Here is a 19134-nt window from a genome sequence, read left to right on the forward strand (position 1 = left end):
CTCAATGGCTATACAATTTCAGCTCAATTGTTTCATATCAATATTCATCTTGCAAAGACACTTTATGAATTGGAGATTTTTTGCCATTATGCTTTGCCTGACAATAAATGGAGTGTCTGTTAAAGGATACCTTCCAGAGACGCCCCGACCTTTCAAACGCGGGGAATAGATAAGCTGTTGGAAATCGAGAGCGGCAAAATGAACCGAGCCCTTTTTTTTTTTCCACAAGGCTATCCGGACTCTGTATTTTTATATCTTTTCAAGATGCGACCCTCGAGTCTGATACGCGCTGCACAATTGAAGAATAGTCACTGGAACATAGAATTTATACTCTGGACTCCTCTCCCCTGATAATAAATCTGACAATAAAAATGGGACTTGGTTTCAGTTTGAAACCTTTTCATGATGAAAATGTTGTTATTCAATACTGAAAAAAAAGCTCTCCTGGATGGCCCTTTAGGTAAAGTGCAATTTATTTAAAAATATTCTTTTCACAGCAGTCTAAGAGGAGCCACGGCACAAGTAACAAGATTGTGGTGTGGACACATGAATGATGCAAATCGAGGGTGGTCGGGTCCTTCAAGGATTTATTCGGCATTCGGCGGAGAACTTTTCAGCGGACTGTTATCGTTATGGTGCGTTTCCGACCATTCTCTGTCTGAATATGTGGGGCTGGGCTTCGGGAGAAGCCTCCCCGTTCCATTGTATTGGCGCGCAGATTTCCACATGAACAAGAAGCTACTCAGCCTCGTCGCCCACCAGTCCAACGAGCAGACTGCCTCTTGAATAGTCAAGACAGAAGAGTCATTGTGCCGACGAATATGAACCAGTCTGCTCGCATCCTTGGAGTCACCATTATCATTACAATAAAGCTCAAGCTGTTCTGTATTTTTATTTTTTTTTGGGGGCGGCGACAATTTTAGACCTCTCCAAGTTGACGGGGAGGTGAAGCATTGCACAGGAAGCAGTCATCGGGCGAGTGCGGCATTCCTTCACTGGTGGAAATGCATAATTAATCGGTTACAGGATACTTCGCATCTCAAAGGCGCCGCAACCTTGCTTGCTATAATTTCATCACACACCCAATCCTGTCAAGCATATTTTAGGACTCGTCTACTCCTCATGACTGACATTTACGTATGGAATTATTCATGTATTATTTCACCAGACTTAAATTGGGATAAAGCAGACAATTACGAACCAACTACATTGGTACATCTACTTACGAAATTCATGTGAAATAATCAGTCTCGGCTCATGTTTTCTCGCAGAGACTGACAGATTTGACAACTGGGTGACGAGGGAGGAACGAGTGCAGTTACATCTCGGTTTCTCAAAGAGGGACGGACTCTCCCGCAAAGCATGCTAGGCGGCGTCAATCACCGTTTGACAGGCCCGTCGTTTACAGAGTTCCCGTCAGTTCTGGTGAGTAACGGTCCGGAGGTGCTGTAGATTTACCGTGTTTATGATCGGGCTGATGGTCCCATGGAACATTAACTCCGTGGTCTCCCCAACCCCCGAAAAAAACGGCAACATGAGCAGGCGTTAGCCAACAACGCTATCATGTTTGAAGCATCGGAGCTAGCTCAAGATCGGAATAGAGAGTTAACAAGCAGTAGACAACCTCCAACTGCCCCCCCCCCTCCCCCACCCCAGCGGTATATGGCTGTGAAGACCTTCTATATAGACATGAGCTCAAGGATCACAGCACCTCATTGCCTTTGCTACTACCGGGCAATAAATTCTCCTGCAGGAATGAATCGGTTGACCTTGAGGTGAGCCCGTGTTGCAAGTTGCAATCCAATACCATACATTATCCTAAATGCCTCGCCGTCCCCCCCCCCGCCCTTGCTGGTGAAGTTGAATAAATGCGGCATTTATTCAGCTGGTAGAGCGAAAATAATTAGAAACCGAGGGTGCATGAAGCTTATTTGGGCTTAAATGAGAGCAAAATTGGTGTTCCCACAGGCACTGTATGCTTGAAACACATCAAAAGTCTCCCTTCTCTGTCGCCTCCATCACTGCTTCCAGTCGATGGCTGACACTTAATAATTTATGCTCTGTAAGAATCGGTGAGGCCTAATTTGTGGCCAAGCTCAGACCGTCGACACTGCAGGGACCAAAGTGAAAAAAGCAGCACAGTATTTGACGGATTCCTTTTGTCCTGAACGAGAAACAAAAGACTTGTCTGTTTAGTTTTCTACCTATGTCCGGTCCACATCCCCCCCAAAAAAAAAAAATTTCAAACCGTACAAAGATTGTTCACGCCTATGGTTGAAGAAACTGAAATTGACTTACGATTGTGAGCATAGCTTCATGTGCATGACAGGTGGAATCACAGAGATCAGATATGCTTTTTTTTGTTTTGCCGATTTTCCCACGGCCGTCTACTTTTTTTGTATGGTTAAAATGTAATCCACAACATTGGTCGGATGCTTAACTACACATTCAGGGGCCATAATGTGTCTGTATATTCTCATTTTAGTGCCCATTGAGGGAAATTATACTTTGTCGAAATAAAAGGAGGCAGATGGTACGGTATTGGGATATTCCAGGTGCTCCGTTCAGTGAGTTAACCTCATGCCTGAGACATTGCCCGTATGATTAGTACACTAAGCTCAGTTGAATTCCCACTGCCCGCGTTGACTAAAAATATCAAGGCTACAGAATTACAAAGCAGGTACATACTGCACAGCCATGTTTTACATATGAGGCATTTCCTTGGCAACGGGTATACAGTATTGCGTGTGTGAGTGTGCGATGGCCCTTTTTTCAGAGAAGGGACATTATTTGTGGACCCCCCCCCCCTCCCCCACAAACCCAGAGGCACAACTCTAAACACAGACATATGCCGCTCAGCCTTAAAAGTGCGGTTTTGAATTCAACCCGAGAGGACTATAGTTAACAGTATGGCATGCAAATGAATTCATACTTCTTCCGACATTTTTTTTTTTTTTGCCGTTCCACGTGGATGGAGATCAAGCCTTGTGAGGCATCTCTTCCTTGAAAAGGTTGGTTGAATTATGAATTAGACGACCTCGGGGGTATTGAACTTTAGAGATTCCCATTGTAATTCCATCCACTCACTTATGCTAACCTACACTGGTCCGGTCTGAAACTGTGGCGCATTTGAATTTCTCCAACAGTAATTTATCTCATTGCGAGCTGGGGTTGCTGTGTCACTGCCACTGTGTTCTCGACAATCACCAGCACAGTGGAAGGCAAAATGCCCAACAATGAAACAAATCACTGTGGAGAGGCCCTCCTTTAGATGACTCATTAAACAAGCAGGCTATCAGGCCCCATGGGGGTTTTAATGGCCATCAAAATACCTTAACACGACAACTTCCCCGCTGTCTATCACTTACCCACCCCTGGAATTAAAAATAACAATAATAATAAAAAAATGGAAGTGGACGTTCGAAAATACAAGAAGAATATGATGGGGGGGGGGTTTTTATGAGCAATCCATTATTCCATCCAACCGTTCGTCAATCTTTTTTTTCTTCCTTTTTATATATACTTCTCATCTTAATCAGGGTTGTGAGCGAGCGAGCGTGAGACTTTTTGTGTGAGAGGCAGGGTACGGCCTGGAGAGGTCACTAGCTAACCACAGCAATTTCTGACTATTGATTATTCACTACACGCGCAATTCTGGATAGCGGTTATTTTTGGTGTTGTCTTTTTCACCATCTCCTTTCAAATCCAATACATACAATACAATACGGTGGACCAGTGGTTAGCGCGTCGACCTCACAGTGCAGAGGTATCGGGTTCGATTCTGGCTCCTGCCTCCCTGTGTGGAGTTTGCATGTTCTACCCAGGCCTGCGTGGGTTTTCTCCGGGTACTCTGGTTTTCTCCCACATTCCAAAAACATGCTGAGCAGGCTGATTGAACACTCAAAATTGTCCCTAGGTGTGAGTGTGAGCACTCACACCCACACCGAGGGAGAATTTAGAGTGTTCAATCAGCCCACCGTGCATGGTTTTGGAACGTGGGAGGAAACCGAAGTACCCAGAGAAAACCGGGGAGAACATGCAAACTCCATAGGGAGGCCGGAGCTGGAATCGAACTAGGTACCTCTGCATTGTGAGGTGGACGCGCGAACCACTGGACAACCGGGCCACACGGATGATAAATTGTCGACCTAAATCAGAATTTCAATTTTAAATTAAGTTTCTAGTCAGCTCTCCACTCGTCTACGCTTCACAATCTCTCTTGTGTCTTACAAGGAATACAGTCGTATTGATAAGATTTCCACGACAATCAGCAAAACAACAGGGTTAGGGTTAATAGGGTTAAAAAAAAACGCTTGCATTCAAAATGCTATGCCATAAAGGCATTTAAAGCGGGAACAGATGCGATCCAAAGTGATTAAACAAATATGCCACTGTTGACTGGGAGCCAAAAGCCCCTCCCATCGTGGGTCATCACGGGAGAAAACATGTCAGGCTTTATTAGAGGATTGATAGGCGCATCGGAAGAGGCGTGAGGGCAAAGTTATCACACCGGACTGCTAAAACTTGCAGCGTATCCCGGCAAGGAGATTGGATTCCTCACTGCGGGCTCAAGGCAGCAGCACCGAGGTCACTTGACAATCTGCACGGGTCACCGCCGAGGCAGCGCAACAAGCTGCTTTAAAGCTCTGTCCATTAACTCAATCCTTTTTCACCCACAAACACAAACCTTCGCCGCTAAAGAGAATTTAACAGCAGGGGGAACCGACGGTGAGCAGCAAACCAAAAACGTCTCATTGACATTCGCAAACCACATTTGGTAATATCACTATTACAAAGTCTTTTTTTTTGGGGGGGGGGGGGGGGGGGGTTCCCCCAGTTTTCAGGAGCGACCTCAAAAGTTGAACACGCCGAAACGGTTTCTGCGTACGACGCACGTGACACTTGTTGAAATGTTACTGAGTGGGAGGTGAACCGCAGCAGCCCAGAATGCAAGTCAGGCGACTGAACCACTACACGATCTGGGAACATTACTTTCCCCCCCACCCCCCCTCCTCCGTAACGTTTGGAGGTTGACCAACATTTGAAAACGGCAAAACCGACAGCTGCCGTCTAGCCTTGAATTGCAAAACCATATGATATTATTGTAATGATATAATTACGAAAAAAAATAAAAAACCACTTCATCGCTACAATAAGACCTCACAGGGTGGGGAGAAGAAAAAAAATATATAGCATTGTGAGCGTACTGCGGTTTCTTTCTGCAAAGAACACTTCTGCCGGGGGATGTCGGGCATTGCCAAAGACAACAACAAACCTCGCCAGCGTAATAATGCATGTTCCTTTTTAACATAACATGGGGGCGGGGGGTGGGGGGGGGGAGAACATGAGATGCGTGGGAGCGCCGGGAGAGTGCGATGATGTGTGGGGGGTGGGACACTCGGGAATACGTGGGTACATGGGTGTTGGCGTGCGTACGCGCGCATCTGGAAGACCGACTGAACGTGTGGGCGCCCGTGTTGCACGTTTGCGCGACAAGTGAACATGAAGAGAGATCTAACGCGCGTGTGTTTGGATTGCTTTTGGAAAAAAACAGCGCGGGGCGGCGCCTTTTCCTTTGGTTTGTCGCTCAAAGGGCGACTCGGGAAATAAGTGATACATCTTAAGATTTCAAATATTTGTATACATCAAAGTCAGAGCAGCTGAGTTGGCTTCGTTTTTTATTTTTTATTTTTTTTAGAGGAGCACTTATTTGTTAATTAGAGTAAGTAGTTGTTTAATTAACAAACTAAAGTATCCGTTTGCATACACATCACACGAACAGAAAATTCTAAAGCAGTGAGACCTCTTAACTCAGAATCATACCAATGACGGACACACGCCAACTGAAAATGCTCCACATAAAACGACCTCCATCAGAATAAACAAAATGTCGGATGAACTGGAACCGGTTTGCGATGGGTGGGGAGCTTGTTTTAAACTACCCCCCCCCCCCTACTGCTGTCATAAAAGTCTAAAAAAAACAATCATAACTACTGTGCTAAAAAAAAAGAAAAGAGAGACGACTGAACTCCATCTTGATAAGTCAGATGTTTACATCGACCTGCGCACGTCACATAGCTGTAAAAACGCTGCTCTGATCGATTTGACGGCAGATCGTGAATAGATCACGTCAAATGTAAACAGTTGACCAGAGATCTTCAATTGGAATGACCAAAAAATAATAATAATAATTTACATGCAGCTACTGATTCTTGAATGGGTGCAAGATTGTCAGTGACGCTTATGGAAACTCGGAATTATTGCATTTATATTTATTATTATGACCCCTGCTCGAATATGTACAGCAGCAAAGTTATGAAAAGTGGTAGAAAGTAAAAGAACAAAAAGTATAGGAGCTGCTGTAAAGGCAGACACTCTCACGGCGCCATCTTGAAGTCATAACATAATAAAAATTTCATTGTTTATTTTTTTTTTTTAATGTGAGGCTGTGATGTGGCGAGCGCGCTTTTGAACTATGAAACTGAATGTGCGAACAATCAGACGACACGGCATACTGTACACCGCAGAAAAAAAAAAAATACAAATAAAAATCTGTGGGATCCTGTACAAGCTTTCAATGTGACAGGAGTGGGTGGTGGAAAGGAGGCAGGCGAGATCAGTCAGTCAGGGTGACCTCATGCGTTTGGCACAGGGAACGCCGATCAGGTTTCCCTGTGTGCAGATTCCAGCTTGTTGGCTGCACACCAGCCGTGGGACTAAACTCCTCAAGGCATGTGTTGCTTTGTTGGCATGCGTAGGGGAGACGGCGATTCTCCGCGCGCGTTGATGGAAACATGCTGGTGCGTGCGTGCTCGTACAAAAAGGGGCGAATGCTATCGATAAGTACCGAGATGTATTATGTGATTTCAATTATTCAGTTCGAGCGGGGGGGGGGGGGGGCCTTTATGGAGCGGGGAAGTGTCAGTCCCCTCGAGTGAACTCGACAGGAGTCCCGCCCTCTTCTTCGCTTTCAGTCCCCTGCCTCTTTCCTCAACGACTCTATCATGTTTCCTCGGAGGCTGTTATGTTAGCTTGTGATAATGCGCGTTGAGAATGCGCTCGCGAAGGAGACTGAGAGAGAGAGAATATTAGATTTGAGGTTCGAATGTTACTGTCCAATTACAGCTTGGCCCGAATGTAGTTATATTCATCTGCACAAGAGAGATTGAACCTTGGAACCTTTTGGTGACGAGATGGAAGAGTCAAACACCAGCCGCGCAGCCCTCTAATCACAAAATGTTTCCGTGCTCAAACTCAACCCCGAATGACTGAACTGTTCACCTTTACGAGAGCGTTTAAATGATAATATAACAACGATCGCAATACGACAAAGCGGCAGCTGAAATCCCAAATGCGCAGTGGTTCGCCGGCAGCCTCGTGATCGACTCTCAAACGAAGACCTAGCTTGGTACACGCTACTGGCAACCGTCGCTATGGTAACCGCACAGCACAGACTGACAGGCATCGTCCTAATAAAGCCTCAGAGGCTTCCCTTTTTTTTTTTTACAAATTGCCCTCGCGTCACACGAGTGAAAAGAGGAACAATAATGTGCACAAAACAATATAAGTTAGCAGCGCTGATACAATTCGGTCACAGACGCATTGGCCGTCGTGGGGAAAGATGTGAAATTGTAGCTCCAGCTCGCTTTTCAAATGCAACTTGGAACTAAACAGATCAACAGATCTCACACGGGGGGTTTGTGGAAGTCGAGTAGAGTTTCGAGACCTCTCTCTCAGAGGGGTAACAAACATCAACAGACGCCCTAACGATAACACCAGATTTGTGGCAGCCAACATGGCCTCGCCGTTGCCACTGTTTATTCAGTGTTTGCAGGAAGGTTGGCTAATGTCAGCCGGGTGATTAATAGCGGCCACAAAGTGCTGCGCACACAGAAGCTGCTCCGAATGAGGCCAACTGCATCTCCTACAAGGGTTTATTGCTTTATCGGCTGAATCCTAATGTGACCCTCTTTCCCGACTGCCCCTCAGACAATTCCACCCGTGCCGGAAAACACGGTCGCCCTGGTTAATTGCCTGACGTGGTTTAATTTCGGGACTCTTTTTGAATAACGCAGAGGGATATACGAGGTCAATTCCAGTCAGCTAATTGATCTCCGATTCAAACCGGGGAAAACATGCGAGTCCCACACACAAAGGTGTGAGCCTAGATTCGACCTTTGAACCTCTCAACTGTGAGGGGAAACATGCGAACCACAACAGCAGCCTCCCGTCATCCATCCATCCATTTTCTACCGCTTATCCGGGGTCGGGTTGCGGGGGCAGCAGCTCTAGCAAGGAAGCCCAGACTTCCCTCTCCCCAGCCACTTCTTCCAGCTCTTCCCGGGGGATCCCGAGGCGTTCTGGGTGACATAGTCTCTCCAGTGTGTCCTGGGTCGTCCCCGGGGTCTCCTGCCGGTGGGACCTCACCAGGGAGGCGTTCAGGACGTATCCTAATCAGATGCCCGAGCCACCTTATCTGGCTCCTCTCGATGTGGAGGATAAGCGGCTCGATTCTGAGCCCCTCCCGGATGACCGAGCTTCTCACCTTATCTCTACGGGAGAGCCCGGATACCCTTCGAAGAAAACTTATTTCGGACGCTTGTATCGGCCTCCTGTCATGTTACCATAAATCACTCGGCCACACAGGTATAAACTGGTTCAATCTAAAAATGCTGCCAGAAGTCTTATTTATCCATCCGGCAATCCATTTTTGTCCCCTTATCTAGGGTCAGGTCATGGGGGGCAAGCATCTATAGCATAGTAGCCCAGACTTCCATCTCCACTCTCAGCCACTTTATCTAGCTGCTCTGTCGGGGGGTCCGAAGGTGACCGAGGCCACCCGCGAGGAAATATTCTCTCCCGCGTTTTCTCCCGGTGAGACGTGCCTGGAACAAGCATCGAAGGAGGCATCCTTATTTCCCTAATTTGTCCTAAATTTGCATGTGTTAAAAAATAAGTTTCTCAAAGCAAAAAAGAAAAAGAAAGTCAAATTTTATAGCAGATCGTGACACTGGGATATCTTCGAACGAGAGTCTGCTACCTTCAAATAACTTCTGATGTGCGACAGTATTCTCTTCTCCCTAAGGTTGGTCCTCTCGTTTGGGATAGGTGTCCCAAAATCCGTCAAATATTAACGGGAAAGAAAAGCAACATATAAAAAGACACAGATCCTTCCCCAAAAATTTGCGGTTGAATACCAGTTTGTACAAGCTCAGGAGCCTTTCCGATTTTTCAAAGAAAAAAAAAAAAATTAACATTTTGAGAATAATTTCAGAGCGGCATGTCCGCAGAGGGCTTGTTACGCATCGCATCTCCGCGGGCTGATACGAAATTCCCCGTACAGCCTGAATCGTCCCAATATGTTGAGAATAACATAACATATGGCGGCTACACAAGCTTGCAGCTGTTGTTTGGTGGTCTGCGGATAAATAATGGATACAAGGATTCCGCAGGGGGTACTCGAGACGGCTAATCAGAGGCGGAAAATAGGAAATTAGCGACTAACTGTTTTTCAAAGCCACTGTTTCTTAATATTTTCCAAAGGGCCCAAGGACAAAACAACACAGGGCAAATAAAAACATTAGCATTTATCAATCCGCATGAGTAGTTAGATGCTAACATTAGCATTTATTCAAAGCTTGTGCTCTCAACTTTAAGTGCATCTATATTCATGGTAATAAAGAAAAAAAAGTGCACATTTTTGAGCCGTACTTGCTTTAAAATCGCTTTTTCCACACACTTGATCTTCATACTTACTAAGGTGGATGAGGAGAGTGTAGCAGAAGCTCGGATGTAACACATTTCGAGTTTTCAATTTGACAGTGGTGTTTACGCATTTCTTTGTTTATTAATAATTGCCCAACCGATTTTCAGGTGAAAATTTTTTGGTTGGGGTTTTTTTTTCGTAATCATTCAGATGGTTCTGACACAATCTGGAATAAAAGTGTTTTTCATCGTGAAGAGGTTGGTAAAAAATATATAGTTTCATTTTGGTTCATTACATTTTGACAAAAAGGCCGTGACACACCTATTTTCCAAATACGGGTAGTTTAAATGTTATCTTCATGTTCTGGATCGTGCGAGAAGTTGGGCCGATGCACTGTCTGTATTTTTCAAATGATGTTCCCAAGTTCAGTTTTGATAAGAATCTACTCATTGATGAAGTCTTAAAAAAAATGATCAAAGTTTCCAAAACATTTCTCTTGGGTGAACTAAATTTAATGTGGAGCTAAAAAGAAAAAAAAAAGTCATTTGGTGGCAATTAAAATTTATTATCGAAAAATATGGGCGACCACGTCATTTTTTTTTATTGGGTGTGTGTCATATCTTTATCTCCTATAACCACAGTATTAAGATTTTTTTTTAATCTCTTGAATACAACAGAATATAATGTAAACATTTTCGGCCTTGGCAAAGACTCCTTCACAAAAGTTTTGTTCAACATGTCTTCTCCCAAAAGCAGCCCACATATAAAGCCAAGATTTTTTTTTTCATTGCGTTGCCAATAGTCTCCTTATGTGCTACTAATTACTTTTGAAGAATGAACCCCCTCCACCCCCTTCAACAACACTCCGTGGGCTTGCTCCTCCTTGATCCATTACGCCTGCTTTTGTGGCTCTGCTCTCTCCCCTGCTAAAGTGTCCTTGCAATCTAATTCATGTCGCCAACCTGACACGCTCAGTGTTTTTCCATACGCTGACTAATGCGCACGCGTGAAGGCCTCGAAGGCGGCAGGAGAACTGGAAGACTCTGCCAAAGAAACCGCTGGGGCAAAATCTAAGAGGGTGGTGTGAGTCAGTTCGCTTAAATAAAGTCAGGAGAAAAGCCTGTTTGCTCACGGTAATCCTCCACTTGCTCGACAAGGCTTCGCAAGGTTCATCTGCTGCACTAAATTGGTGCACGTATCCTTATTTGTATAGAAGCTCATTGTGACTGGATGAGAAGGGGAGGGGGGCACTGACACGACTGGCAGCCATTCAAGCGCTCATGCCTATTTGCTTATCCCCATTCATGGCAGAATTGGCTTTTTCCGGAACCATTTTTCAAGCTAGGCGTGACACCGTGTTTTCATTGCGCTTGCCACAACTAATGCAGCAGCAGAGAGTAAATGTTGCAGGCAGTATATGCTGTCTGGATGGCGGTAACCATGGCTGCCTGCAATATTCACAGGAGGGAGACGGCGCGACCATTTGCATGTCTGCGGCTTCTGTTACCTCCTGAGTCCTCCGTGTCTAAACATCTCCCTGGCAAATAGTTCAATTGGATCACTGTCTCTCTAATTGATGAAATGAAAGAAATGTGGCTTTAAATTTTAATGAACCATGTTTGCTAAAATTGCTACACAAACGTACTTTGGAAGTAAACAGCTGAAAAGCTGAAGCTCAGTCTCGGAATTGGCACACGCAGACGGCAATATATGAACACATTGAAGTCCAGATCCAAGTAGGCAGTGCTTAAAGTGGGCCACAGTGTGGACCAGCAATGCAAAGGCTAACTTCAAAATAAGAGCTTCCCAAATGTTACATTGATGCAAATACCATACTAATGGTAGGCTTTTATTTTGAAGGCGGACCATGTGGTCACGTGACGGCTAGTTTGACTAATCACAGTTTTTGTTGCCGTTACATCGTTGTTTACAACATCAACATGTCGTCACCCTAAAATCATATTCAATCGCTAATATAAGAAGCTTAAAAAAAATTCAGTGAAGGATGCTGTCACTCTATGATATGGCACAAATCTCTGTTGTCCATGGCCAGGAGCTAGCCGCTAGCTGCTAGCAACGAGTGCCCAGATGGCAACAGCAAGTAGTTCGACGGCTGTTGCTTTGACATATTCCGCCAAAGGCAGCTCGTGAATACAACCAGTGATTAGACGAAACCAGATAAGGATACCGGTAATTATCTGTACAGCCAAGCAGCAGAGACGGCATTTAGAGCCGTGCTTACGTCGTTAACATACTTATGTCACAGCATCACCTATTACAATGATGCAATGCTAAAATATTTCTCATTCCGGACATGGAAAAAAAAAAAAGGGCAATTCTATTGCAGTCGCAAGCCACGCAGGGATCTTCAGGCATGCTGCTCCACAAAGTGCACAACACAGCCGCTCGTTAAAAATTCAGGAGCAATTATCCCAGCTGAATCTTGAGTCAGCGAGCATGGCTAAGAGGAGCTTCCAAGTCATCCTACCTTGTTGCCACACAACCTGAGCATTTGCCGTGCGGCCAAAGGAACGGCAACAGACACGTTGAAAGCGTATGTTGACAAAGGGAAGCGACAAACGGCCTTTCAATCGGTGCGGTTAGCTCATCCAGAACCCATGACAAATGGGTTCACACTATCCAACTGCCCTGTGTCAACCGTCGAGACCTTCAAGTTCCTGGGAATCACAGTCTCCCAGGACATGAAGTGGGAAGTCAACACCATCTCCATCCTGAAAAGGGCCCGGCAGAGGATGTACTTCCTGAGGCTGCTGAGGAAGCATGGCCTGCCACAGGAGGTGCTACGACAGTTCTACACGGCAGTCATCGAATCAATCCTGTGTTCTTCCATCACGGTTTGGTTTGGGGCCGCCACAAAAAAGGACAAAATCCGACTTCAACGGACAGTTAGGACGGCGGAAAAAATCGTTGGCACCGCCCTACCCACTCTTGAGGACTTGCACACTGCAAGAATCAAGACAAGGGCACGGAAAATCCTCCTGGATCCCCCGCACCCTGCCCACCACCTTTTCCAGCTACTCCCCTCAGGCAGACGCTACAGATCCATGCGCACCAAATTCAGTAGACACTTAAACAGCTTCTTCCCTCTAGCCATTAACTCCTTAAACAGTCACTGACGTAGTCACTCTTCTTGTACTACAAATACTGCTACTGGTTACTCTAAAATGGTTCAATGATTTGTTGTTTACGATGATACTAATGCAGCGTGTTATACCGGAGACAAATTCCTTGTGTGTTCTACATACTTGGCCAATAAAGATGATTCTGATTCTGATTCTGATGACTCCTATCTAACTCTTGTGTTTTTAATTCGATTGCCATTCCAGACAAAACAGATAGATTCCTCTGAATTGCTGCTGTTAAAAGACAATAAATAAAATATAAAATATATTTTTACCCATTTTCCAGAAGCTGCTGCTGGTCTATTAAAAAATAATAATAAATTGTGCCATCGAAACTTATTGGAAACTAAAGCTATTATTAATTCATGCAAAACTTTTTTTTTTTTTGGTATAAGTTAGTTCATCAACAATTGCAATGATCAAGTCCACAAGATCTGCCTCGAGAACGCCGACAATGCTCAGTTTTGATTGACACGTTGACACGAAAGCATATGCTTATTATTGTGGCTGTAGTTTGCAGTCGTGGACAACCTCAGTGCATCATAATGACAGCTGTTTGTTGCTTAGTGGGTCCTGGCAGGACTACGGAAAGACTACGGGCCATGGTTTCTTAATCATCAGGCTCAAACCACGGGAATGTTCTGGATCGTCAAGCCTCGGCCAGGGTCCATTTAGCGTAATCTGTGGTGTCTTTGTAAATTTGTGGTTTTTTTTTTTTTAAATGCAATTCTGGTTCTAATTCGGTTGTTCCATATGTGTCTATATCGCATACTTTTGCAGATTATTGTAATCAGGACTGAATGATATGGCTGAAAAGCGTATCATGAATTGTATGGCATGGTCGCAAACAGTCACAGAGTCTCTCAAAAGGCTCCGTTTGCCTGGTGTTGTTGCTAAAGCTGGCTCAATTTTTGGCTCGTTCAGCCTTTTCAGATTCTGTACGACCGCCACATGCTCCAGGTCACGACAGCAGCCAGGGTGTGTGCTAAAGCATTACAGCGAGTCAAACTACTATTGGCCAGAACAAGTGGTCGCTGACATTCGACTTTTAATGTCAGAGCAGTGTTACTGTCTAACACATTCCCAGGTTGGATAAAGGCCGGAATGACGGAAACGCGGCATTTAAAGAATCCTCTCACCAAAGCACGAAACCGTAAATACCCGTGGTATTTATTGGTTAGTGACCTCGATACCCAGTCCAAATTTTAAAAATGGGTGAGCGGTGCCGGGAAGAGCACAACCTGCTATGGTACGAGCCTCAAGTCCCAACAAATACTCTCATCAAAACAAGAGTCGGTAGATAACCATAACTTTATATCAAAACCACAAGTACACAAAGAGTATTTCGGGAATCAATAATTCTACTAAAGAGGAGCACATGCTACGCTCCACTGCACTAATCAATACAAAGACCAGCGTTATAGTTTCATCTCATGCCCCCGTCTTTCACATTCTAATGTGGGGCTAACAAGCACTCTGTGGCCAGCATCAGGGAATCCCATTAAAGGAGAATATTGATGCACAGTACATCCAAAGTAACCACAAAATACGAAGGCCATTAAGACACTAGTTTTCACGTTTCTTTACCACGTACTCGTCTGCTCAAAGTAAATACGACTGCTGTATACTTTTTGCACAAACATGAAAAAGGCTGCACTTTAGAAAGATTTACAGTATGTCAACCATTGCTCTTTTTTTTTTATCCATTGTGGCTATGTATGCCCCCCCCTCACCCCCGCGCTCCCCACCCACATCTTGGGAGTATGAGGCTATACCGTAGGAATGCAGCAGTGAAGGCAAAGCAAATTTTTAACTGAGCTGAACACCCACGAACGACAAAAACAACAAAATGGCCTCACAAGTCGCACAAAATCGACCTCACAAGGCGGCAGCTTCGTGCGCATCAAATTCTGAACTCCAATACAAACGGTTTAGCTTTTCTTCTGCTTTTTTTAAAATTCGAATTGACTCCAACGGAAACGAATGCCTCAATCAGGCTGTAGCAATAAAGAGTGCGAGAAAAGAAGAATGCAGACATGAGATATGCAAATTCCCATTCAAAGCAGGATGACTCGCATTTTCACTTGATATCGAACATGACATGATATGCCCACCCCCACCCCCACCCCCCACCGTGATTAACTTGTGTTAACATGTGTTTACATGAACAAGTGCGATGACACGGACGCACCTGTGACCCACCTTTACATTTTTGTTCCCCATTAGCAGCGCTTGACTTGTATTTTACAAGCCCATGGTGCAAACTTGCTGAAATGATGCCTGAACAAATTTGACGACGAAAAATAAATCAACTCGTGCAGATATGTGTGTGTGTGCGCAAAATACTGCGCCATGCAATTTTGATGACTGTTTACAATGGACCTGCCAACTTTGGCCCCCTTATCCCCTTTTCTGTAATGGTGCTACCGCTGAGCCACCCATGCGACATTGTCCAACACAGCCTGCCAGATTTTCCTAATCCCCTGTGGCGATGTCAAACCGACCTACTGGCTCGACCGACTAAGAAGGGAAATTATTACGGATGTTGGCGTATGGTGATTTATAAATAGAATTGTATGTTTTGCTCGCCCGTAGGTCTTATTTGCACGGCACATGACTCGAGTCAAGGATAAATCAATCGCTGGCGGTGGCAAGATCGGATCTCCGGTGACCTTGGGAGTGAACTGCGGCATCGGCAGAGGAGGCGGTGGGTTGGATGGAGCCCTGTTGCAAGAGCGTGGAGCGGATGAGGGAGGAGGGAGGGAGCGGCGAAACAAGAGGAAGAGAGGGAGGGAAGGGGATTGAGGAAAGGGTTGGGGGGGTCGGGGGAGGGGGGGATACCCTGACTGAGAGGCCACCGAGATGAGCAGCTCTCAGATAGGCGAGGTAGGGGAGGCGGATGATGGAAGGAGCAGGGGATGGAGAGGGAAGCCATATGGCGGCGGCACAAATGTATTAAACTATAAATCAGAAGGGAGTGCTGGGGAAGTGCCAGGTGGGGCTGGAGTCCAGGTCTACCCTGCTGGAAGCACACTGTACACCGATAGATAGCATTCTTCTTACATTGATGCTCTTATTGCTTCCTCGAGGCATGGCTCAGTGGTAGAATGGTCGACTCCCAACCGAGATGTTGGGGTGTTCCATCCCCCGGGTCGTTGTTGCCATGTCGAAGTGTCATTGGGCGAGATACTGAACCCCCCCCCCCCCCCCCCCGGCCCCCACTCCGGTTGCAAATACAAACTCTGATATGATGGAGACATCTCACATGACTCCTCCTTCGGAGAACAATGAATAAACGATGACCTACATCCCAAGTTCGGTCTGTCTTTGGCGAGGAGGAAAGTGACCATTTCGCATATCAGTCGTGTCACGCGCAAGCATCTCAGCTTGCCGTGACAAGAAACCGAAGCGTGCAGTCCCTTTGTTTCTGAGCCGATAGATGTGTGGCTCGACTGTGCAGGTCCCAACTAGTTTGAGATGAAAGAAGAACAAGAGCGATGGTAATTCATTTGCACGGACCTCGGCCGTAACTCCACCGCTTCAGGCAGGATTGTTGGGTGACAACTATGGTGAGAAAAGGGGAGTTAATGAAACATTAATTTTCCTCCTAGTTGATCAAGGGTATTGTCAAAATGGGCATCCGTCATCGTGAGTAACGCTAACGTCCAAAGATAGAAACCCTTTCCATTGCGAAATGAGAACGCGCGAACAAGAAAAACCAAGGCTATATTTGTTTCACACGTTCCAGTTTTGGACACATTTAGGTCATTCAACAAAGAATATGGACGTTCAAAGCCACAGTTTCATTAGGCACTCATTGATTGATTCTAAAATATCATAACCACAAAACACAAAAGGACTAAAATAGCAAGTGACAGCATATTAACTGTATCACCAGACAACTGCACACATTCCATTGCGATGCCAAGTGCAATCATGAAACTATGAACTAGCATTGTCACTATTGTCCTAGCCTGGCTCTCAATTCTAAGGGTACTGATACAATACTCAACAAATGTACAAAGAACTACAATCAGACAGGTTTTTTTTTTGTGTTTGTGTGTCTCTCAGATCATTATGTACACTTACTTAACTCATTCACTCCCAAAGACGTTTTTAAACGTCTTTTCAGACTTGCTCCAGAATTGGCTGGTACCGAATGAGTTAAAGGCCTTACCAGGAAATCAGCTGGTGATCTCAACCATTTTAATTCCAAGTGCAAGTGCTTTTTATGTTCGATTCAGATCTGGTGATATGTTGGAGGCTCGGTGATGGATAGAGGAGCAATGCACGAAGGTTATTGTGTTGCTCCCAGTAAAAATGTTGAAGGCTGGCCAAACGGATCACAGCATTCGGCCCTGATCCCTGACACACACACACACACACACACACACACACACACACATACGTGCACATACTGATATAGATATCCAAAGTCCAACAAGGTATCTGTCCCATGAAGCCATCATGACCAAGGCCGGCTATCAATCAAGTGCCATCTCTACTCAAGGATGCGAGGGGGATAAATTGAGGCCGCTGTAGGAAGGAGGGGGTGGGGGGGGGGGGGCTTTGAGGGCGGGTGGGAGTCAGACAGGGTAGGAGCGTGGGAGCATGCTTGAGTAATGCGAGAGGAGTGGCGTACCTTAGTCTGGAGATAATTGGGGTAGTAGTAGGTGTACTGAGGGTACATTGGCTGCTGCTCCAATCGCTTGCCCATGTAGCTGGAATCCTTAGCACTGAGGCAGGGAATGGTGACACCGGGGGTGGGGGTGGAGGGGGGGCTGCTCAGTAGCAAACACTGATAGTGGAGGAGTGGAACGCTTGTAGGGATCCTTTCTTCCTTGTCCACACAGCTGTCACTCGTGGTCTCCACAAGAGGGAAAGGGAAGTGTCCGCGTGCTGCAACAACAGCTGGGAAAAGACGCTAATGTCTCAATGTGGTCTGGAGCCCCACTTACAAGGCAGACTTGTCCCCCTCAGTCTCTCTCGTTGCCGGATGAAAAGGAAATATTCCCTCAAGTTCCCGATTCCAAGAGTGGCGCGCTCGTCCGCCGTGGGTGTCGGATCAAGGTGTGACAAAAGGGGAGAGGTAGAGAGGATGGGGAGGGAAGAGAAGTTGCAAAGAGAAGCTAAGCGGTCCTGTGAATGTTTGGAGAGTGGGAGAGGAGAGCGGGGGGGGGGGGGGGAGAGGAGGAGGAAAGGAATGGCAAAGGAACACAGGGAGAGGAAGTATGGGTTCCCTTCTCTATTCAAGCTGGATCACTTTTGCCTCTGCCTCATGCACACACTGATTCAAACGGTCTCTCTCTCTCTCTCTCACACACACTCTATCGTACACAGACACACACGCACACACACACTCACACACACATGCACACACACACACACATGCTCTCCACTCTGAAGCCTGATCCAACGGTGTCTTGGATGACAGAGGGGAGATGTCCTCAGCACCGATTGCCGGCAGATGCACTTTGCGCACGGACCGGTGCACGCGAAGAGGCGAGCACAGAAACAGACAGTCCTCTCACTTTGCGCAACGGATGTGCCAGTTTCCGAAGGATGCAGCACAAACGGGTCGTACAAATCCACTAATTGGTTAGTCCAGTCCACTGAGGTTTCATCGAGAAGTCAAGTGGATAAAAGTAGTGACTGTGCCCCTTGTGGCGAGAAGAGAAAGAATCCCTCGTCTGCGTTCCTTCCTCTTCCTGCTCGGGTAGTGTACGTTCCTTATTTCCTCCCTTCTGCTCTCTCACTTCTTTAAGCAGCCTGTTTCGTTCTCTTTGCCTCTGTCACAGAGTTGCTCTCTCATTCTCTCTCTCTCTCTCTCTTTCTTCCCTTCTCCTCAACACTGACAGGGCGGTAAAAGGGGGCTCGTCCAAGGCTTGCAAGCACAGTGCCGCCTCTTTTTTCAGCCCAGCTGGTAGGAGGGTCTTAAAGCAGCCAAGCAGACGCAGACCATTGGGCTGCAGCGTTTCCACAACCCGGGAATATGCATGGGAGAGGAGGAGAGGGTTGGAGATTGAGAGGCAGATGGCTACAGAGCGAGCAGTCGATTCCCCCTACTGGACGCAAGTGAACCAACTGCCTGGAACAAAACCTGTCCTTTGATCATTTTTTACAGTGTGTGTGTGTGTGTGTGTGTGTGTTTTGTTGTTGAATTGCCTATTCTTTTTTTTTTCGTGATACTTGGGCATGTCCCAACTAAAACGTTTCAGGTTTTGGCTGTTCAGTTTGATAGAAACTGACAACAAAACATAACTGTGGATAATGCTGGAATTAATC

General features: G+C 46.0%; 1 protein-coding gene across 3 annotated transcripts in view; it reads right to left on the reverse strand.

Moving 5' to 3' along the window:
* The window catches only part of rbms3 (RNA binding motif, single stranded interacting protein), a 176350-nt gene extending 157504 nt beyond the window's left edge, over window positions 1–18846 (reverse strand). Inside the window, exon 1 of one of the 3 annotated variants that reach the window (XM_086136869.1) lies at window positions 17492–18844. In XM_086136869.1, coding sequence (XP_085992995.1) covers window positions 17492–17566 — 75 coding nt within the window. In that variant the 5' untranslated portion in view covers window positions 17567–18844. Of the gene's footprint in view, window positions 1–17491 lie in introns of all 3 variants that reach the window. The other 2 variants (XM_086136870.1, XM_086136868.1) reach the window with 2 other exon arrangements.
* Between the last annotated feature and the right edge of the window lie 288 nt (window positions 18847–19134).

The sequence above is a fragment of the Hippocampus guttulatus genome, chromosome 18, assembly GCF_054856545.1.
Source record: "Hippocampus guttulatus isolate MCC_2025c chromosome 18, RoL_Hgut_1.0, whole genome shotgun sequence".
Classification (NCBI taxonomy): domain Eukaryota; kingdom Metazoa; phylum Chordata; class Actinopteri; order Syngnathiformes; family Syngnathidae; genus Hippocampus; species Hippocampus guttulatus.